This window comes from Chelon labrosus (genome assembly GCF_963514085.1).
Source record: "Chelon labrosus genome assembly, chromosome: 17".
Taxonomy (NCBI): Eukaryota; Metazoa; Chordata; class Actinopteri; order Mugiliformes; family Mugilidae; genus Chelon; species Chelon labrosus.
Genome location: NC_140350.1, coordinates 4,243,884 through 4,267,313, shown reverse-complemented (window position 1 = coordinate 4,267,313; position 23,430 = coordinate 4,243,884). Strand labels below are relative to the sequence as shown.

General features: G+C 38.8%; 1 protein-coding gene across 1 annotated transcript; it reads left to right on the top strand.

Moving 5' to 3' along the window:
- Positions 1–663: 663 nt before the first annotated feature.
- ar (androgen receptor) lies at positions 664–20,958 on the top strand. Its single transcript, XM_084565507.1, has 8 exons — positions 664–2,056; positions 6,788–6,939; positions 7,078–7,194; positions 11,768–12,046; positions 15,358–15,502; positions 19,515–19,645; positions 19,757–19,908; positions 20,347–20,958. The coding sequence occupies exons 1-8, from the start codon at positions 903–905 to the stop codon at positions 20,503–20,505; spliced, it is 2,289 nt and encodes a 762-aa protein (XP_084421633.1). The 5' UTR covers positions 664–902; the 3' UTR covers positions 20,506–20,958.
- Positions 20,959–23,430: the final 2,472 nt, after the last annotated feature.

Here is a 23,430-nt window from a genome sequence, read left to right as displayed (position 1 = left end):
CGGACCCGCATCATTTGCACAGCGTTTGTGAAGGACAAAAGTCTAAGTAAAGTAATATCATAAAACAATTTGAGTGGAAGGTGAAGGTAACAATTCTCAGGGGGAACCAGGGTTTTAGTAGTTCAAACATGCACTATTGAATCCCTGCCTTCAATGTGCTTGGTGTGTGTTATTAGAAGGAGTATAAAAGTTCAGAAAATCAATCCAGTCACTGAAGAATCACATCAAAAAAAAAAAAAAAAAAAAAAAGCTCAATTAATAAAATGTATTACTTTGGAATCATGTGTTATTGATATCGTTGAATGTGCAGTGTGTGTGTGTGTGTGTGTGTGTGTTTCTGATGACAGGCCTACACAAATTATATCAGGATGCAAACTTTGGAGAAGCACCCCTGGCTAACGAAAGATTAACCACGACACGAATGGTTTATTGATTGAAATAAAAAATAATGAGCTGAAAACCAGTTCAATCAAAAAATGCCCTGCACGCTGCAAGTCTGCTGGGAAAGAAAAGAATGTATGCTATTTTCATATTGGGAGGTTTGTTTAGTCTAAAGCCACCTTAACGCGCATTTCAGTCTAATGACAGAATATAAGTTTATGATTAAATCCCACAAATGAATCATTCAGCGCCTTGTTGTTGTTACACTGGGGGAAAGTGCGACGTTTAACGGTCGCAGGTCCTTTCCTGAATTCACTTTGAATCAAACCGAACTTGAGCGCCTCTGACTCTGAACATCTCAGTTTAGGAGGAGTTTGTGACTCTTGTAGCTCTCCTAGGACCTTAACCAAAACGTTTTTCACAACGTGAGAGTTGAGCAGAGCAGTAACAATTACTGGGATCTGTGGAGACTTTTATCGTGCAAAGTCCGGTCTCCTGGCCAGGTAAACACTTTCTGGGAAATGAGCCAGACTAACCGAGAGTTATCTTATAGCAAAATTTGGCCAGTGGGTAAGAAAATAAAGACGTGCGACGCCGTGTGCGCTACCAGCATGGCGCTAAAAGCTGAAGAAAGTCAGATCTACTTCACCAACCCGACAGGGAGTGGTGCTGGCAGGCTGAAATATTCCGACAATGCACAAATTTATGGATCCGGACGCGTTAATCCGCAAGCCTGTGACATGGAGAAGCAGTGCTGTCAAACAGCTTCTACTGCTCAGGAGGAGTTGTTGAGCGCTGACTACCGTGTGGGCGACACTCGCTCCTTCTCTGCCTGCGCCACAATCTCAGAAACAGCCAGGGAGCTCTGCAAAGCGGTGTCCGTGTCGTTGGGTCTAGCTATGGAGTCCAGTGACACAAGCGACGATGCTGCTCTCCCCCCGTGCGCCGCAAATGACCAAATACGCGAAGAGTATTTATTTGGAGTCGAAGCCGTGCCTCTGAACTGTACCGGAGCCCAGGCTGCAGTCACCGAGTACAGGTGTCCCGACCGAGATGAGCGGCCGCTGCACGGCCACAAGCAACTGGTGAAAATGTTCAAAAGTTCAGAGACCGCTGCGCCTTTTCATCACCTCGGCTCCACTCGGACATCTATGAATGCGCAAAACTTCGCGCTGTGCGAGACTGATGACATAACTTCAAAAGACATAGATCATCTGGACACAGCGCACTCTGCCTCTTGCACTTATGCCCCGACCGCGCCAGACAATTTAGCACACTTCGGACACGCGTCCACGGAGAGGCCGTGCCGGGCCTACGACCCTCCCGAGGAAGCGGGGGACTTCGGGGACGCAGCGGAGAGCAAGTCCGGCGGTTACCAGCCGGAGCAGTACGGCGTCAAAATCAAATGTGAGGAAGGCGAATCTTCAGCGGCGTCGTGGGGCAGTAATTACACCTTCAACGAGAAGTACAACTCGCAGTTTTGGGGCTCGAGGCAGTGCATGAACGCACACAACGCAGGAGCGAATACCGCGTTCATATGTAATCCATATGAGAGGAGCGTCATGCGTCCTGAGCAGTGGTACCCTGGAGGAATGCTGAGGACGCCCTATCCCAACTCCAACTACATGAAAAGTGAAGTCGGCGAATGGATGGATGTCGCCTACAACGAAACCAGGTAAACTATAATAATGATAACAATACTGATATAAAAACTCTAACAATAATAATAATAGATGTCTTAAATAATCACGCGTCAAAAGCTAAAATTCCATTAAAGGAAATCAAAAGAATGATTTTGTTCTGACCTCTAGAAAACATATGAAAGAAGAAAAAAATACAGTCCGAATCTACTTTAAAGTAGGAGTCTAAAATGCGACCGCTTAACCTCAGTCTGACCCCAGACATGAGGTGAGCCCTGTCCCCTCAGTGACACATCTTCGTCCGGGCGCGGATCAGCACTGCACCGAAAGAGCAAGAAAAGGCAGGACTTCCTCACAAAACGTCAAACTTCATCAAAAGAATACACATATCTGATCGTAATGTCTTAATGTGCATCCTATTTCTTTACGAGCTTCTTTCACACAGCTGTTGGTGATCTTGGTGGTTTTGTGAGGAGTCTGGAAACATTCATTCTTCTACCTTTGTTTTTTCTTTTGTTGTTTTTCTCTTTTTAAAAAGAAAAAACTGGAAAAGAAAAACATACAAAAAAATTCACCTTCACAGAAAAAATAATAATAATTCTTTTAAGATTATGTTTATTTTTTTTTTAATAAATGTATTGGAAAACTTGATCTGGTTAGACGGAGGCTGTGGCGCATTTTAAAAAGATGTCCGAATACCTTTGGTTTGTTCACATTTTCGGCATTTTAGAAAAGTTGATGGTATCTGTTTAATATCATTCAGTTTGAGTTACTGTTTAAAGATACGTTTTATATAACATTTTTAGTGTAGTTAAAAATAAGTAAAAAGTTACTAAAACTAAAGAGTGTACAGCCAGGTTTTTAAATGATCATGTTTCACATTTATTACAGTTTGCTGGAAGAAACCTTGTCTAAAAAGTTTCAGATTGTTTTGCTTTCTTCCGTCTACCTCTGATTACAATGAATGAAAACCATCACTGCAAAGTGTCATTTCTAATAATAACTGCAATATTAATTTAATTAATAGGTCAGATGTGACTACACACAATCAAATTACAGTGAAGAAAAGAAGTTCGTCATTTTTTTTAGGAGGAAGTGAGATCTAATCATATAAGTTATGTGCTTATGAGTGTTTCATGAAGGTTAGCACAACACGTTTGCTTGGTCTCTTGAGTCTGAGTCTGGCCTTGAGGGTTACAGGAGACTCAGAGCGGATGTCGACTGACAGCCATGGTATCATGTACACCAGACAAAAGGTGTCATGCAGCAGACATCGCCAAGGCCTTATTCTAACTGCCTGTTGAGTTCACTGGGGTAAATGATTGAGACTGCTGCCTGACACCAGCGACTTCAGCTGTGAGAGTTCAGTACACTAAGACCCTGAATAACTGTTTATATATTATACAGTGGATTACTACAAAAGATCTCAGGAGAAAGCAGAAGCCAGTGGTGCTCTTAAATATGAGGACATTGAAACCAGCTGCACATCCTCCCATCACTGCTGAGAGGTAGCTTGTAGCAGCATGGTCTGCCTGACCTTCTGAGCAGTGGTCTGAGTTCATCTGCTTTGAATCCCAAAGATGAAGTAGCCCTGAGCGTGCTTTGACTCGTGGGGAGAGGTGCATACTGTTTTTGTTTTACGGTAATTTGCCTTTATCGGGTTTTTGGACTGTAGAGGGCGACAAGAAAAATGGACGGATCTGTGACAGAGATCTCCGGCCTGACCTCAAAGCGGGTTCAGTGGGGTTGTGCAGTTTAGACCACTCAGTCGAAAAGACGCCCCCATGTGTGCAAGACGTTGCTCAAGTCCTTAAGTCTGTTCCAAAGATCAGGTTTTCTGCAGATTTACGCACCAGAGAGAATCATCTACAGGTTTTCATTTCCCACCTGAGTTTGTCCCACAAGTAATCCTTGTTTATACATAATACAGCTGTTTTAATTTTACTATTTTCTTCCACTAAGAGTGTTTTTGAATATGTCTCATCACTAATAGCTACAGTGGTTCATGACTGCAGCGTTACGCTGCTGCAAAGGTAGGGATGTGTTCAAAGAGCAAAAACACTTTGGGAGGTAAAAAAACATACTGATACAATAAAGTAACCTACTGTGAACAAATTCAGCATCTCTGTGGAGCAGTAATGTCTGTTGTTCATTTTCAAGATCTCTGCTCAGGTTTTCCTGTCTTGTAATTGCTAAAACGTCTCTCTCAGCTCATGAATAAGCACCTGCCTCGCCTCTTGTTACTGCCTTAACTTAACCGAATGAATGTGTGCCTCACTGTCATTTGCATGAAAATGCAGCGTAGCAGACGGGTACATATATGCTGATGCCTCACCTGCTGTAAGCATGTGGAACTTCTGTGTAGATCACTGCAGAGGACATCTGAGAAAATATGTGCGCGTTTGGGCCATGTGTGGCAGAGAACTGGCACAGCTGGCTGTGAATAAATAACAGGGCATTTATGGTCTGGTAAGACTAGCCTGGCCACACCTACCTTGCCTAAAGACAAAAACATTTTAATAGAACATTTTAGTACTCTAAACACAGTTAAGAGATATAACTTTTAACTTTCTGACAAAATGTCACAGTTATCTGCAGTTTGCAACTATAAAGACACCAGGATCAGGATCAGAGCTAACAAAAAAGTATTTTTCATTGATTGCTTTGCATTTATACCTATCATATTGTTTATGACTAATTGTCATGTGATGAGAAAGCAAATTTATTTTTAGCAAGCAGCTTGATCTAAAGAATTTCACAAGGGCTGTGGCAAGGTGAGAAGTGAACTTATATGGACTTGGTGAATGTGAAAGTGAATGTCCAGAGTGGACTGGGAGCAATGTGAGCAGATATTACAGCGAGACATATACTGCAGGCATATACAGTAGACAAACAAAGTGAAAAAACAAAACAAAACAAAACAAAACAATATTGGTGGACCTACAGTATGTTCATCTACTGTATCAAAAATCTGTCCCATCTTACATCAAGCAGGAAGTGAATACCGTGAACTCACAACTGTGAGTGAAAACAGATGTTTACTTAACTATTTAGCCCAAGCATGCAAAGCCGTACACGGAAAATGAGGCAAACAACCGAAACGAGCCGAAGCAACTCTGCACAAAGCATTTTCGAACCAGTTAGTAGAAATGTAGCCGATCCACAGTCATGGGAGTGGATCGTGCAGTTTCATAGAGAAAGACTGCTCGATGCTCATGCACGCTGAACATAGAATACGGGTAGGAATGATCCTAATACTCTGCTGCACTAATCAAACAGCATTGTGCATGGACAAGCACTTTAATGAGATTTTACTGACCTTTACAGTTAGAAAATATTAGACTACTAAAGAGCTTTCTGTTTTTGTAGGTGTAGAAATAAGTGTTATTGCAAAAAAAAGCAAATTTGTGCCTTGAGAGTTAGTAACTGTTTGCTTCTGTTAAGTATTTAATTTAGTTTAGTGCATTCTAATGATTTTTTTTTCTGTATAAATTCTGTTATAACATATATATTCCAAAGTTGTGAGTAACACTGAGAATTATGTTAATTTTTTAAGAAATAATTAATACCAATCAGCTACTATAACAAAGAATATTCGGAAATAATCATTCAAAAGATGAATGAATGAATAATCAGCATTCCTGCCAGTATGTTAAAATAGTAATTTAAACAACACGAGCTGAAAAAAAAATTAATGAATGACTATGTAACTCTGACTGAGGATCAGTTCTTCATTTCTAAATTGTACTTTACATGCCTCTGTAGAACTCTACTCCTGAAACTACACCAGAATCATCCCCGCATGCTTGTAAATCGAGAAACTTCCCGCTCAAAGGACCGTGTAGTCTCAGACACTGTGCACATAAAGTAAATATAACACGGATTGAAAGTCTGAACGACTATGAGCAAATGTTTCAGTTAGGTGAGTTATAAAAATTTAAAAAAGGTGAACTTCTTCTCTTAACATATTGCGTGCAAATTTAATCAATCCAAACTGTTTCCTGTATCTGTTGTACTCTGGGATTTTTATCAGTTGCCCTTGCTGTGTTCCCTCAGAGCGCTGGCATACGGATCTCGACATGCATATTTTTCACATTTATCGTGGATGTGTGCCACGCTACGTAACAGCTCTCTGTTGCTGTTTATCACTTTCGGCTTTCTTTGTTTAAACTGCCATTAAATTTTTGCTGGGTCGGACTTTAAACTAAAGAAGTCTAATTATTTTTTTTAACAACTTATTAGTGCTCCAAATAAAATAGATGCGTTTGAAACTGTGAATAACAGAAATATTCAAGTGAGGTAATCAGGTCCTGTTCTTCTAATATAGCTCATATGATTCAAATTATTATTTTTAAGTTAATTAAAGCCTAGAGGTATGTGTGTTTTAATTTTTGCAAACTTATTTAAATGAAATAGTTTGGCCTAATGTCATTAAGTTAATCCTTTAACACCAAACCTTGATATCTAAGTTTCACGTCACTGAGGCAGCGTTGTGTCTGAGTCTTCTCCAATCTCTCTGCGTTCAAGGCTGCAGCTAACGCAACTCACCCTCGGTTTTTCCCACACCTTCATACCTCACCGCTATTGTAACTACTTTGTGGCTTGGACGGTGTAAGGTCTTGCTGTGCTTTACGAGTTTGAAGCTTTATTTGCCCCCAGTGGGCTATTAGTTTCAGAGGATAATACAGTCACACTGAAAATATAATGCCAGCGGTGATAATCAACAGGTTTAGCTACTCATCCATGTCTGATATGTCTGACTGCAGGTTTGAGGCTGGCAGGGAGCACATGTTCCCCATGGAGTTCTTCTTCCCCCCACAGAGGACGTGCCTGATCTGTTCGGACGAGGCATCCGGCTGCCATTACGGCGCGCTCACCTGTGGCAGCTGCAAGGTTTTCTTCAAAAGAGCCGCAGAAGGTAAAGTGTCAACACGTCCGACTCGGGCTCTGAGACGTTTGCTACTTTTACTCATTAAGTAGTTCATTTCTGCACTGATGATATGCACAGTGTTTCACATTTTCACTAAAACCCGTGGCCTCTGTGTTTCCCTTGCAGGTAAACAAAAATACCTGTGTGCAAGCAAAAATGACTGCACTATTGATAAGCTAAGAAGAAAGAACTGCCCATCTTGCCGTCTGAGGAAGTGCTTCGAAGCTGGAATGACTCTCGGAGGTGGGGTGGATTAATCTACTAAATAATTTAATATTTGTGTGAGATAAAATTACTAACTAATTACTTGAAAGACTGTACTGTAATACAAGAACATGTCAGTTGCATTTCACTTCACTGCATTTCACACATAGTGTGTGTAAAGTATGAATATGCATTCAAACTACATAGCCTACATGTGTAGTATGGGCTATAATAAATACTACATGTACAAAAAATACTACAGGCAGAAAGTGAAGTCCTAAAAGTGAAACTATTAATGGTTTTCCAAGACCAAGTTCTTTATTCTCTCTACACTGCACATCTTAGCTGACTCTCTTCAATTGCAGCATCATCACAATAGGGGATGTTACTGATAATCAAGCCCCTGACTGAGCTGCCATGCAATTTAGACCTCTTCCATTCACTTCTGCTTACTGTCACCCAGACCTGTTCGTCATATTAGGCTGTAAAGATTGACATGTAGTGGACTAATTTTAGTCCTGTGTTCAATTTTCACTCTCTTCCATTTTTCTCATTCTGTTAACGGTGAAAATTGTGCTGGAGGCACAAAGCTGACATGAGACATGTGAATTAAAGCAGCAGACATGCTGGTAATTTTGCCACCAGTCACTGACAAACCCATGGAGGGAAAATGTGAGCTAATGCTGTGATTGTAGTAAAAAGGCACACCTTTTCTCGTTGTGGCTAAAAAGATCTTTTCACTTATGTTCTCATCACAGACATGTAATTCACTCCCGACGTTTCACAGGGAAATTCGTGGCAATAATTTGTAAAAGTGGATGCAGGAAAATTATACGTTTGGTCTTTTTTATCCCAGAGGTCTTTTACTCGAAATACTTAAAAATAGGTTCTAATTCACCCAACTGCATTTTAATTAATTTACCACAAAATTCTGAATAAATTGGCAGTTGAATCCATTAAATTATAAACGCTCGCTGTATCTTCAGATCACATCATCTGTTATTTGTTTCACTCCATGTAGTTTGGAAGGTCTGCAGGGAAGCAATGAAATCTCAGACTCTTGGTTTCGTTGTGTTTGGCATCTGCAACTATAGTTCTTATTATTGCCGGGGGTTTGATCATTTAAATTCCATATTATTTCTGGAATGTTAATTACACCCACAAATAGAAATCGAGCAGGGAGGTTAGTTTTTCCAAACCATGACAGCAGTTTCATTTCGCAGGGACCTGAGGGATGCTCACTGCACATCTGCACTCAGACATTTCATAGATTCGGGTTATTATCTTGGTCTATGACTCGAAATGCTGGAGAACAGTGAAAAACACAGCACAATGAAGTCGACCCAGAGACGGAGGTCTCGTCTTATTTCCTCCGATCCACAGTCTAAATCTCAAAGAGCATTTGTTTACACTGTTACACAAATAGTCACATTAATCTAGAATCAGAATCACAGAAGACTATTAATTGAGCTGTAATAATAGGCTATTAATAACAACGATGATATACTGAAATTTAGGCACTGTTAAGGAGGTATTTTGATAAAAGAATACAAATGAGAATTATCCTTTTAGTTATCAGGCAATATTAGGGGTATATCAGAATTACCTAAAAATCAAGTTGATGTGTGGATATTCCTCTTTACAGGACTACTGCCAAACTTTAAAATGCGTATAGTACAAACAAGCATATTCAACACAAAACACAGCACAATAGTAATTAAGAAGAGATAATAAACACATCAGTGGAGTTAAGCAACACCGGTATTTGTCATTTTGACAGAGAAACTACAAGCGTGTTTCTGAGCCAATGCTCTGGACTCTGATGTTTAGTCTAAAGTGATAATTAAACAGGAGTTGTTGTTTTTTTTGTCTTTCCTAGCCCTGATCTGTCACTTCTACACTGTAACTATCAAACGTTTATAATATTACCATAAATTTAGAGGAGAGGATAATGGTTTGCGTGCATGCCCGAAACAGGGATGCTATACTGATTATTAATGTAAATGAGCACAATTATTAATCAGAATATTACTTTGATGTAACCAGAAGTTGTCACCAGAATTACCTTGATATGTTCCCCTTTCTTGCTTTTTAACCTAATCTAAAAATGCTTTATTACACTTTTAGAATATTGTCACGGTATAGCCCCATTATTATTGACTTCTTATAGAGTGCTCTAGTGGAAAGTGCTAGCATGTAAGGTTTGTGTGTTTCTCTCGATTGAGCTTGAAACCCAGTAATGGCTTCTCTGAGGTTGGTAAGTGACGGGTGATTTTGGTGATTTTATCAGACCTCTCTCGCTTCTTTCTGTCTGTGTCGGCCTGTCAGACTCCAGCTTTACTTTCCAGAAACACAATTTGCATTGAGGAAATAATGATGTAATGACATGTACCACCTGGACACCAAAGTGAAAGTAAAGTGGGATCTGCAAAGTCACATTACACCAAGTCATTTCAGGAGGAAGCCAAGCTGCTAAACTAACCTTTGTGGGTTTTTCTTTTTTTATATATTTTTTATGCAATCAAGCAACCTAAAAAGAGAGATGTGATAAAGATGGAGATTATAATAATGATGAGACTGGTGCAGAAGGAAGTGAACCAAAAAAAAATTTGAGCAGAAAATGGGCGATATATTTCACATGTGCAATTTGATTTGAGGGGAAATTGGCTTTGTAATAGATATGTCTGCAGCTCATTCACTGGAGGTCAGTTTTAGCTGGAAATAATGAAGCTGATGCCACAGCTCAGTCTCCTGGTCCGTGCTCTGAATGCACAGTCGACGACATCTTGGCTAATTAATTGACTAAATTTGAGAACGAGATCTTGAACCCGTCTTTGGAGCGTCCCTGTGTGTTTATATTGGCTTCAGCTCAAGTATGGAGATTTTAAGGTTAGTTCAACCCAACCTATTTACACTGTACTCAGCAAAGATCAGATGCCTGCCTGTGTCACAGTTGAGGATATCTTGGAAGAATTTTTAATGAATCATTTTTACTTGAAATGTTTGTTAGTGGATCAGGAAGGGAAATGTGAGACTTACAAATTATCTTTCTTGTACAATCTGCAATTTTCTTTTTGCACAGCTACTTTTGAGAAAGACTTAAGTCAAGTCTATAACTGGCAATTCAATATTTATCAAACTGAACCGAAGAACTTTAGTTTAATGAGACATTTTCAACACAGAACCTGCAAGAAGAAATTTCAAGACAATTAGCACTTACTTTTGACTGTCAACACTTCTCATATTTAGATCGAACCTTTGGCTTTTTTGTTTTTCCTGTTAAAGCTACAACAGAATAATTAGACCATTCAATTGCGTTTGTTTTAAAGACGTCGCACTTTAGAATAGTCCAATAACAAAAGTGTCTGTTCATCAGTGCACTTAGCACCATTTGTATTTTTCTGCCACTCACTCTCGGGCACAGCTGTCATTCTGAAATGACGACCGTGAGCTCGCAACAGTACACAATACGAGGGATCCTGCTCCGATTTAGTTTGTAAGTGCAGGGTGCTGGATGGAGCAGCTGCCCCAGAAGCGTCTGAAGGGAAAGAAATTACAACTTTGTCATGTTCATGATGGGGAACCATTTTGATTAAACATACAATATTTGTGGGTTTTTTTGTTTTTTTGTTGTCCCCTAATCCTTACACACTTGTAACACATAAAGAAACACAAGTCTACAGCAAAATCGTGGTGCACATTTCACAGTTTTATAGTTAAAGGATCTCTTTTCAGAATTCTGCAAAGGCACAAAAAGAAAAAAAAATTACTTCCGGTAAGGACTCACACAGGATAATGGTGATGTGCCATTCCATCCGGTGAGGCCCATCTGTTCGGAGAGTTTTCTTTCAAATGGAATATGATTCAATATCTTTAAAGCCATTAGTAGATCAGCATTGAGCATTGTTGAGTAAAATTGATATTTCCCTTAAAAAGGTCACTTTAAAAAGTTGCCGTATGAGACCTTTCTAAGGGATGATTTGGAAAGTGGAATTGCATTAAGTGGTAGTGGCTTCTGGTTGATGGTTTCCGCCGAAGCTCAGCAGACAGTCACTGTGCGTAGGTTTTCTTAGCAATGTTGACATGGAAAGATATAATCTGGTGTTTTAAACTGAGAGCTGCGAGCAACAACCCTTACCCTGACCCTAACCCCAATCATAAGAATGGCACATGTATGCTATATAAAGCCTGGGCTTCATTGTCCACCCAAAACTCTGTATTTTGTGTAGCATTTCATAAGGCTAATGTTGCTTGGTAACGTTATAACATTTATATCTTCGACCAATCAACAAACACTTACCACTAAAGGTTCCTCTTGTGCTGGAAAGGTATGTACCCTGAGGAATAGTAGCTAAAATAACCCCCCCAAAAAAATGAAATCTACAGTTGCAGTGTGGAGACACCAAAAAGGGGGTACTTCTTTCAGCAGTTCCAGGAACTATGTAGAATGTCCAAAAGCACACACTGACCACCTGAGCCGACGTTCGGCTCAGGTGGATTGGAGACTAAAGACCTGGGTTGTGTGACACATTGTTATAAACATTAATTATTAATAAAGTTTTGACCTATAAAATACATGGACTGATTTTCAGTGTCTCGCCATTTTTTGCAGCACGCAAGCTTAAGAAGATCGGACAACAGAAGAACCCAGAGGAGGATCATCCCGTTCACGATCCAGCAGAATTCGCCCAGAATGTCTCTCCAAAGTCGGGTGTAAACTTCAACTCCCAGCTGGTCTTCCTCAACATCCTGGAGTCCATTGAGCCTGACGTGGTGAACGCGGGACACGACTGTGGCCAGCCAGACTCAGCTGCCAACCTGCTTACAAGCCTCAACGAGCTGGGAGAGCGGCAACTGGTCAAAGTGGTCAAGTGGGCAAAGGGGCTCCCAGGTAGGACACTGAATGAAGCTGATTTTTAATTCCTTTATTCAAGTACACCTATTTATTCATGTTCCTATTATTGTGAGATACACACATTTAGAGAGAACAGAAACAAACTGTCAGAGCAGCATGTTAACACCTTTAAATTGATATGGCTTACTTGTTAGGATTGGAGCCACATAAAATACTCTTACAATTCCATGGAGCATATTGGGCTGGTAGAAAGGCTGTGAATTTATGAGACTTGTGTTTTTCTTGTGTTGAAAACAGTATTGATGAGAGCAATGAGAGTGAATCAAGCCAAAACAATGAGTTAAATAATCCCACAATGTTCAATAGAGCTGAGCGGAATGGCAATGTGATGTGATCATTTTATTCCATGATTGTATTTATATATATATTTATTATATTTACAAAAAAAATATTGTAGCAATCATCTTTTGTAGCTTCAAAATGTGTTCGGAATAAGGTTGGGACATATATTAAATACGATCCAGTCTTATAGCTGTGGCACAATGCCTTCATTTACTTTGTAAGATGGAAAAATGTTGCACGAGAAAAGAAGTGCTCCTGTTCTCTTGAACCTGGGAATGCTAACCAGAGAGGCTTCAGCGATAAAGCTTAGTTATTCCCGGAAAATTCAAAGTAGAAAGGGTGTTCAGGTCGTCTCTAGTCATTCTTTTCACTGTATTTTCATAGTTTTGCACCAGATAATAATAATACTATGTGACAAAGCTACTTTACCTTGTGAGGCAGCTGGGTTCGTGCATGACTTGTGAGGTTATGAGATAAAGCATGATAGTCGCTCTGGAAAGGCTTCAATCTTTGGAGAGGCAAAGAACGTATCCGTTCTTCAAAAAATTAAAAAAGTGTTGTAGTCAATGACGAGAGACAAATAAGTTTTGGATCCTGCGTCATGAAACACAACATACAAATCATATGTGTAAAATGATGTCAGACAATTTTGCAAGTCAAAAAAGTCTGTTTATATTTTGGATATAGATATTTCCTATCACCTCTTTCAGTTTTTTCACTTTTCTGAAAGAATAAGTTGCAATGTGACGTGTAGGCCGTGCTGGTGTTGTGTGAGATAACAACTTACTTTAACTACTGCTTTCTAGACTTGCAGTTTCTCTGAATTGACAACTGTCATATGTTTCATTCATGGCCCAATTCATATAGTTCATTTATATTTATTATTACTGAGGTGGGACTTGTAGCTGATCCACAGTGGCGGGACCAGTTGACATCCTGTGAAGAACTGTGATGTCAACTGGTCCCGCTGTCCGCTGCTTTTATGTGCAAATAGTACTTAAAAATATGACAAGAATCCACTAGCTAACTGCATAGTTAGGCACACTGGCTGCTTGCTGGCTTTCTAGGATCTTAAGGCTGCAGCTCATTGTGTTTTAGCAGATATATTGAAATAACCCCATAACTGACATGATCGTATTTTTTTGAAAGTGGCTGTCCTTTTCCAAATTGTTTCCATGGATGACTTCCCAGATGGTTCTGTATACCAGAGCCTGATGGTCTGTTGTGTGTAACTAACTGGCTGGCTCGTCAGTTCAACCACCATGACATGAATTGTGTCGAACAGACGAATATTTTAGGATTTTACAGCTGAATCCCATGTGGACTTAAAGTTGGCAGTGTTGTCCTTTTTCTAAGCATGGCATCTCAGCCTAAATTTACGTTACAATAGATTTCAAATATGAGCACTTTTTACTATGGAAGAACTTTCACATAGGAACTGCAGGAGACATGTGAGACAGTAAGGCCACATATTTGACAATCAAGACAGAGTAGCCCGTATGGACTGTTTTTTATATAATCTGCCAGTCACACAGATTAGTACCATCCAATGTGCAATACAGATGATTTACAAGATGATTATAATGAGACAGCACAACATCTGTACACAGATGTTCACTAAAGCACATTTTTTTTCATGATTTCTAATAGAAATCTTTTCTGCAAATGCACACACTGCAATAATTCATGAAGATTTATTGTACCACTTTCCATGCCGCATGTTGATTGACGACTTCAAACTTTAGAATGATTTGTGAACATGTCTTGAAGAGCTTAAGATCATAGCAACCCTAATGTGAGCTCATAAAAACTAAAAAGCTACCTAACCAAATGTTTTGGCGTTTTTTGAACAGCAAGTCTTGTGCCAGATGACCCGAGGGGCAGTTCTGGTTCAAACATTGCACCCATGTCACACAAATAGTCTTGCGTAAGACCACAAAGTGCTTTAAGCACATGCAACAGAATTATACAATCAATACAACTACAGGCAAATAGTCAGACAAATAATATGACATTAAAACAGCTGTTTCTAGTTCTACACGGCTCTCTAGCAGAGTTTTCAATTAACTGTAATGAGTATGGGCCTTTTTATAGGTTGATCACATTACAATGATTGCTACAAAAATGCTTAAATTTATTGTTTTGTGTAACTCAAAGAGAGGAATAAACACACCTTAGATGTTTCTCACATGATTAAAAATGGGATTTGGCAAAGGAACATGTTCACTTGGACTTACTTCCGTGCTTGTTGGTTTAGGAAGTCTTGGAGAATTAACTTTGTGGCCAGTTTGTCTTATAGCGCTTAGAGCTGGTATTGTAAAAGTTTTGAAGTGGTTAGTGTGTGTAGTTGTGTGGTTAGTATATACTTATTTAGAGAATTTAGATTGACAGTATGGGGTAGTAGTCATTTAGTAAAAGAACAGAAATTAACTGTTACAGCTGCTCAGGACTGTGAAAAGTGTTGGAGGGGTCAAAGATTTTACCTGGCATGGCATTTTCATTCCCTCATTCATTTAGTCATTTGTTCATTCATTGCATTAGCTGCACTCTTCACTTTTCTGATTTCTTGTTTTTCCCGTTTCCCCTTTTAATTTTTAGACTTGACAGCACGGTAGTATAGTAACGACATTTCAGCAGATTTCAGCAGAACAAAATGACATACAGACTAGAATATCTGAGCTTCGACATAAAGTGGAGTATCATCAGCATAGATATAGATCAAAAGGTAGTGGCCCTAAAGTCAATCCATGAGGAACCCCACAAGTTACACATTTTGTAATGTTTTAAAAAGTGCTCCTTTGTCTAGACAATAAAAGGCAAACAAATTAAATCTTTCCAGTCTGCTTCCTCTGTCTACGTACAATGAGTTGTTTATTTGGATTTTGGGTGTATAATCAATCTAACATCATGTTCTAATATTGTCAAAAATGTAAATGTAAATATAAAAAAGTCATGGTTCCATTAGCTCAAAATATGCAATATTTTGTCCACATCTTTGTCCCTAGGTTTTAGAAATCTCCATGTGGACGACCAGATGACTGTCATTCAACATTCATGGATGGGGGTGATGGTGTTTGCCTTGGGATGGAGGTCCTATAAGAATGTCAATGGCAGGATGCTTTACTTTGCCCCGGACCTTGTGTTCAATGAGTATGTACAGCTCCGAATGGTTGAATTCAATTATGTTCTCTAAAGGGATTTCATTAGGAGGTGACAAACGTGCTGTGTTTTTCATTATATTTAGAGAGCACCTCCAGTGAGTAAGCTGGCGCTCTCATTTGTTTTCATCTCTTTCTCTCTCCATCTTTCTATCATTTCCTTTCTTACTCATATACAAAGACATATCCAGAATTTTTAAAATGCAAAGCAAAAATAGTTGAAGGCCCTTTCGGACCATGCGCATCCAATTTTCTCCGTAGGTGTCCTTTTGTTACCTTGAAATTAATGTGAGAAACCTTTTCTGGCATTCAATCTCTCATGGCTCTGAGGAGTGAAGCGGATTCAGATCTGACTATTCCAGAGTACAGTGGTAAGGTCTGTATGAGTGTTAGTGGTGAATACTAATTTTTACCCAACCAAATACTTATTTAGTTCAATCAAATATTTATGGCCACAGACATGTGGAAGTATTTAATTAAATCTGGTATTTACTGTCAGTGTGATGAGTGACATATGGCATAAAGGATTTTAAACACATTATATTTAATAGCACAGTCAAATACTGTAACTATAACATATACAGGAACAGTGTCTCTATTTCACCCATAGTCTTTATGTGTATTTAACATAAAAAGCTGTATTATACACTGACAAATGGGTCTTGTGACTTAATTGTGTTTAAGTATGCAAGAAACTGACATCAACATTTCAGACGTTTGGTGAAGTAAGCACTTTTTGAGGCTTTGTGCTCATAAATACTGTTTGTATCAGGTTTTCATAATTACAGAATAGGCTCATGATTAAGACCAAAGGCCAGACAAACTTGTATCATGATTTGGACAACATCTGTTCATGCTGCGTGACACATTTGCGTGCGATGAGTCCAATTGTGCTGTTGTAGAGAAAGGCATGGGCTCGCTGAAAAAGAACACTGGTGCTCAGTGAACTTCCACTGAATGAATAAAACTTAGTTGCTCAAATTATTCGTGTTAAGTGTCAGGGAATGTGATGATTAAAAAAGGGCTTGAATAGAAAATAGCATGTCATTACATTATTTATAAGAACAAACCTCCGAAATCTCACATTAAGTACATTAAGCTACTTACATTTAATTATGTGTAGAATTCGACAGGTAGACAGCTCTATAGCAGCAGTCTGCTCCACTAAACCAAAACTGTATCACTTAATAAAAGGGCCATTAAAGTGTAGTTACTGTGGTTAAAAAAACAACTTTCACTTTCAGTCTGTGTCGCTACTCCATAACCAGTGCAGTGGTATTTTTAGGATGGGTGTGCGTCTTTTTTCAGAGTGTGATGGGAATGTTTACAGCCAGTGCATTAGGACAGCATGATTAAAGGACCCTTGTAACAATTTACTACGGCAGCAGAGGTCCCGGCTTTTAATTCCAAGTATGATTATTTTTCTTCATTTCTGTTTCAGTTTCTATTTACTAAAATAATTAGACACAGAGAAGATGGTATCACATCTGAAAAGAATACGAAGTTGAGGCATTTTAACAATACAAGTACAAATTAGCAAAATAAGCAAATTGAGCAAAATGAAACAGTTCAAAACAAAGATTTAAGAAAACACATAGCATGATAACCACAGAAACATGACAGCCAAGGTCAGACGTAAAAGAGAAAGATCGAATAAAGACCAGAAACTGAGTATTATGTAGTAGGAGGCCTTTAAAATTAAGTTAAGAGTGGAATTGACCGTCAAGTAACCTTTCCAAAAGAAAGAGGAACAAGGTGAGTTTTTCAATTTGATTAAAATTGGCAGTGGTAGGACAGGAGATTATTCCAGAGCAGTGCAGCAGTTGAGAAAGTCCTGTCGGTTTTGGAGACGTGAGTGACTGAGAGGAGCTTTGATGAGTATGACATAAGGGCCCTAGGAGCAAAATATGGATTAAGCAGCTAAGTACTGTAACACAGAGCCAATCTATTTATGACTAATTAGGGTAAAATGCAAAAGCATTGATCAGAATTTGATGACAGGCTGTAAGCTGACTGGATCAGACTACACTGACGTGGGCTCAAACTTTCTTGTCAAAAAAAACCCTTCCATAAACATATCTATAGCAAATCCCCCAAACGAAACATTACGTAATAGTTTATTGAGATCAAGGAGTGGCAGATGAGCTGCTCGGGTTGGAAACCAGGTAATGGATCATTTAGGCTATAACTGAAGAAAATGTGAGCAGAATGTGTTAATGGACTGAAGGGCTCCTTGACATCTTTTAAATTTGCTGCTTACCATCACGTGCCAAGTCAAGACTGTCCTTTAAGACCACAGTACAGTCATTAAATATGGAGACTGAAAGATTGTTGTGCTTTTTCACAAGAAGTACTGATATACTTCCAGTACCTCCCCTTCATAAAACCCCAGGAATACAACTCAGTTTAGGTTTAATTTAACTGTTATAAATAGATATGTTTTGACATAAAAGAACAGATTTTTCTGTGACACTATAAGAGTAGAAAAAGAGTATGTTTATATGCAGGCTGTAATACAGACTTCTGTATAATTTACTGTAACTGTTGCAACCTGCAGCCGGGTAGCGTAGCTTAGCATAAACAATGAAAATGCTCTCATATTGTCCAAATAAGTGCTACTTTTAAACTTTTCATACGAATGAATCAAACAAGCTATACTCTGTTAATTGCTGAGCTTTGGATGTGACAGTAGTTGTATTTAAAATGCCAACGATCTGAGCCAGAAGCCCAGAAGCAAGCCTGAGATTCCGCCTACAAAATTTTAGTTGGGAAATTTCGTTTTGGAGTCGTTGATTTGGAATTTATTATGCCAGATGAGTAACAGTGACATAGTTGTCACCTGGGCGCCGTTTGGTTGAATAGTTAACAGTGATTAAAGCATTTGTCAAATCATGTAATTCATATAATTCATTGATCTGATTGGTGGTATAGTCTTTTTTCCTCTCTATCAAATGAAGTTTGATAGCATTTGGTGGTATTTGGTTTCCAGTCTTTATGTTAAGCTAAGCAAAGAGATTACTCTCAGTCATTATTTACAGTAGTGGTCATGCTGCCTTCAGATGGGGTTGTGTTTACCATGTTCACAAGAATAATCCATAGCCTTTAGGCGTTCACAGTGTTTAAAGTGGAAATTCACAAGTTCACGAGTTGTGATGTGTCTGCTGACGTTTTCAGAAATGGTGGCGGTGGATGGAAAGTTAATACATTTTCATTTTAGCCGTATAGTGTTTTATTTAATATTATTAATTTTATATTATGTGCGAGAAAACCCCTTTCATTACGCCTTTGCATTTCCAGATTCAGCAACTGTGTTCTCGTGACTTACGGTTGATGTTACCACTTGAACTCCAAACCTCTTTTGTAGACAACTTCCCATGTTGTAACCAAAGGCTCATGAGTTCCATTTGAATGCAGCATCTTCTTATCTGCAGTATCTCCTGGCAAGAAATGTCCCAATATATAGAACTGTTCCTTCAATTACTCTTAAACTTTGCATTGATTTCTAAAAGGAACATTCAGCGGTGTCTCTTTCTTTCAACTCGAATGGTTTCTGTTCTAATTCCCCAAATGTGCTTCATTTCACCTCTACATTCATAAAGTAAGAACGTGGATCTAAAACAAACTATCTGATTCATAATAAATGGGAATGAGATGGCAAATTTTGACGGCAGTGCCCATTATTCACCCGTCGTGGTGTACCTTAAATATCCAGTCACCTTTTATATTGAGCCAGTGACAGATGAGGGGAGTAACGAAGGGGTGTATTTTCATCATCTGGCTCCATGTGCCAAAGGTGACACTGCAAGAAATCTGTATTTTCAGTAATTCAGTGACCCTGTCACACCAATGATAGATTGATATGGATTTAACCTCTGACTTTCTTTCTTCTTCTGTAGTCCTTCATCACAGAATAAATGTCCAATCCGTAGAGCAATTTATTCCTCATCTGTTGTAATTTGAACATTAGGTTCACACCTCTCATCCTGACCTTTTTCCATCTGCAGACATCGGATGCACATTTCCACCATGTATGAGCACTGCATAAGGATGAGGCATCTTTCACAGGAGTTTGTGCTGCTGCAGATCACCCAGGAAGAGTTCCTCTGCATGAAAGCCTTGCTCCTCTTCAGCATTAGTGAGTACTCCATCGATACAAGTTTCTTTAGGCATACATCTGAGAAAAGAAATCTAACACAGAAATGTGTCAGATGCATACAGACACGGCTGTTTTCCTTGCTTTCTCCAGTTCCAGTTGAGGGTCTCAAGAGCCAGAAGTACTTTGATGAATTGCGACACACCTACATCAATGAACTCGATCGCCTCATTAACTATCAAATGGCCACAAATTGTTCACAGAGGTTCTACCAGCTCACGCGACTCCTGGACTCTCTCCAGATGGTGAGATGCACTGCTGCAAATAATTTCAAGTTAACTCGTGCACACATTCCTTCTCCCAACAGTAGTAAAAGATATGGCCTCTACTCAGTTGTAAACATTTGTAAAAGCTTAAGCCGTTTGAACATGTGGATGTATTTTGCCGAACCGGACAAACAGGAAAAACCGTGTAAAGTTGGAGTTGTAATTTGATAACTCTAAAGCATTTAGTGGATGTTTGCTTTATAATAGCACATCACAAAAATGCTGCATTCACACTAACACAGGCAGAAGCTGATACAATAACTAACTGTACTTCGATTTCATTCAGACCCTTATGTTTTTAAGCCACACCACCTGTTTTAGGAAAGACGTTTGCTGATGTCTGCCGCAGTCAAATTTGTCCTTGTAGTAAATTTCATTCAAATGACATCATGTGTTGTGTCCCCTCTTCTGTTTCAGACTGTAAAGAAGCTCCATCAGTTTACATTTGACCTTTTCGTCCAGGCTCAGTCTCTCCCCACGAAGGTCAGCTTTCCGGAGATGATTGGAGAAATAATCTCCGTGCACGTACCAAAGATCCTGGCAGGTTTGGCTAAACCAATCTTGTTTCACAAGTAGAAGGATTTTCAAATGGTGACTCATCTTTGCTGCCTCCAAAAACTATGACAAAGGCTTTGAACTGTTTCCCAATATCTTCAATCGCTTTTAGCTTTTAATAATTGCTTTTAGCACTGTTCTGTAATCATTATTTTATTTCTCAAGTTTTTTCCCCTTTTAGCCATAATTGAGATTGTTTGCTTAGAACTGTTAAAGCTTTTATCTGAAAAGCTGCAGGACATCACCTGTCGACAGCTCTGCTGCTTCTGAGTGGAGAGTTTGTTTTAAGACGGGGCAGAGATGCTACTTTACATACGCAGTAAGTCTGTAAATTATTATTACAGCAACCTAAAAGTAGCAGGGTTAAAAACTTGAAGTTTTGCATGTGACCTTCATTATACTGTACATACACTTGACAAGGTAATCATAAATTTAAAAAAAAAAACAAGAGATGGCCCAAAGAGCAGGTGAGAATTGGATCACAGAAATAAACAAATACTTGTTTCCCATCAGTTTACCAGAAATCCATTTTTATAATCACTGCTCTCTGGGGCATCTGAAAAGTTTGTGTTTGTGAAACTGAGAGTGGTAAATACAACGTAGGAGGCATGTAAGTGTTTAAGAGCCACAACGTCTCAACAGTAACAGAATTTAATCTTAACAATATTTTTCATAAGACTTTGGCCAACATGCCGTTACTGTCTTCTAATTACTTTAAGTATATTAAACTGTCTGCAAACACTAGAACATTACACTTGTACAAACTGGATTTTCCTGAAGTGTCAGTGTCTCAGTCAGAACAAAACAAACAACCGTCTGAGTTATATTTAATTTATTATATTACTGTTGCTGCCATTTATGGGCTCACATGCTTTCCGGTGTCAAGGGTCTCAGACAAATCCTTAGCAGTTGTATTTACTCCTCTGTCGCTGAAGTGTTTCTGACAGCAGTTGAAGGCAGCTGTAGTATATTTGTCGTTCATGGTTGACAGCGTTAGTCCAGTACTCACTCACTGGTAGGATATAAAATTCAAAGTCAAATATTTGCATTGTCTTTAAAATGGACAGTGGACAGGATGTAGGACATGTATTACATCTGACTGCAGAAATACAGCACGACAACAACTTCCTGTTGCGTTTTTAATCATAAAAGGTATTTCGCTTGGTCATGACTATTTACTTCTGGAATCATACACTATCAGTGTAGTTACGCACTTCCTGTAAAATACAGCCGAGTGTAGAATTGTAGCTGATGGTCATAAAGGAATCACTAAAACATACAAACGTTGGACCTGTCTTGACTTAACCAGTGCAGGACAATGCAGACATACGCACAGAACACACTAAATGCTTATTGCAACAGTTTACTTTTAACTTTTTCTCATAATATTTTAAGCGTTAACTTATAAACATGTAAAACAGCTACTTGGCTGAAGAGGTCAGAAACTGGACAGTCTGTAAAGACATTTTCTTCTCTCCACTGCTTTAAATCAGATTAGATTCAGTTCAGAATTCAGTTCAGATAAGTTCAGAATCCAATCTAAATGTAACAGGAATTAGTTCTTCATAAATATTTCATGAAAAAAAATAAAAAATACAACTAATGTTACCACAAACACACAGTGTCTGCATGCTTTTTCTGTGTAAATACATAATATAAGTCTGGATCCTTGAGTTTATCATGTCACAGCCTGAATTTGGCAAAAAAAAAAAACAACTAAATTATTCAGTGGTAAAATAAAGCATGCAGTGACTGAAGCTTGAAGTAAAAGATTCATTGATAAAACTAAAATAAAGCCATCAGCTCTAGCACACAGTACTATGCGCAACTCTTTACTCATCTACCGCCAAACTACAGCACCATGCTGTGAGCAGTGGGTTGCGGTTGCGGGGACTGTGGGAGTCTTGGTGGGAAACAAGGAAGACAGGATGGCACCCAGCACATGCAAATATCGAAAGAGAACTCCATTCAGAGTGCCAGGGATCTTAGTTTAAGGCAGTAGTACTCTAACAGGACAACAAATATAAAATGAAAGCCAAATCAAAACTGGAAGGCCCACAGATAACGCATGTGAAAGTCCTTGAGTGGCCCTGCCAAACCTCAGAGTTCAGAACCAAGGAAAATCTGTGGAATGCCTTGAAGATAACTGATCCCAGAGACTTGAGCTGAAAAGAAATAATTCAGTTGAACACAATTATCAGTATTTATATTTTATTCAAAAACATAACCCAAGAGGTAAAACACAAGACAATTTTGTACATACAGCATGGTCTACATGATTCAGAATGTAATTTAGACTTTCAGTAAAAGAACTAGAAATATAGCTGATCATAACTTTCAATCCAGCTGCTCTTTGTTTATCACAGCTTTAACTTCTATGGCCTAATCTTAGTTGTTAAATGGTTCTAAACCATTTTTTATAACTCTGTATATTCAGCACTTTTTAATAATTCCCCACTTCTTTTACACGCTTATAGATGCATGCATCATGTGTTGGTATAACTGTATGCGTAACTTTAAGCTTTGCAGAAAGCGATGCACGGACATCCATATATCCCTCCAGTTACCTGTTTATCGTAGTGTCATTATCGTTCAGTGCATGGGATATTTATCAGAAGGCATGAGAACATTTTGTTGTACAGTAAAATGATAAGCTGACTATGACAGTTTTTTATTTTGTTTTTACGGATTCCTTCATAAGCTTTAGTGAAGTTTGTAACGTAGCCTACTTCATCTGCACAAATGAATGTGTTCTTGTCTTAAACTTGTCTATTATACTATGTTTGCTAAAAGAATGGGGAAGAAAAGGAAACCTAGCAGTTATGGACAAGAACAGGTGATCCATGAGACTTGGCCCTCCCTTAATATTGAATTAATTTTACCCAACACTTTTGAATTTAAACTTAAGGCCCGACAAGGTGCAAAAACAGCAAACTAGTTTCAAGT

Bases quoted from the DNA above. Each gene is read 5' to 3' on its own strand.
- ar (XM_084565507.1), top strand. From the start codon at position 903: ATGAGCCAGACTAACCGAGAGTTATCTTATAGCAAAATTTGGCCAGTG. The intron at 2,057-6,787 runs GTAAACTATAAT...GTCTGACTGCAG, and splicing joins GTCGCCTACAACGAAACCAG to GTTTGAGGCTGGCAGGGAGC. The intron at 19,646-19,756 runs GTGAGTACTCCA...TGCTTTCTCCAG, and splicing joins CTTGCTCCTCTTCAGCATTA to TTCCAGTTGAGGGTCTCAAG.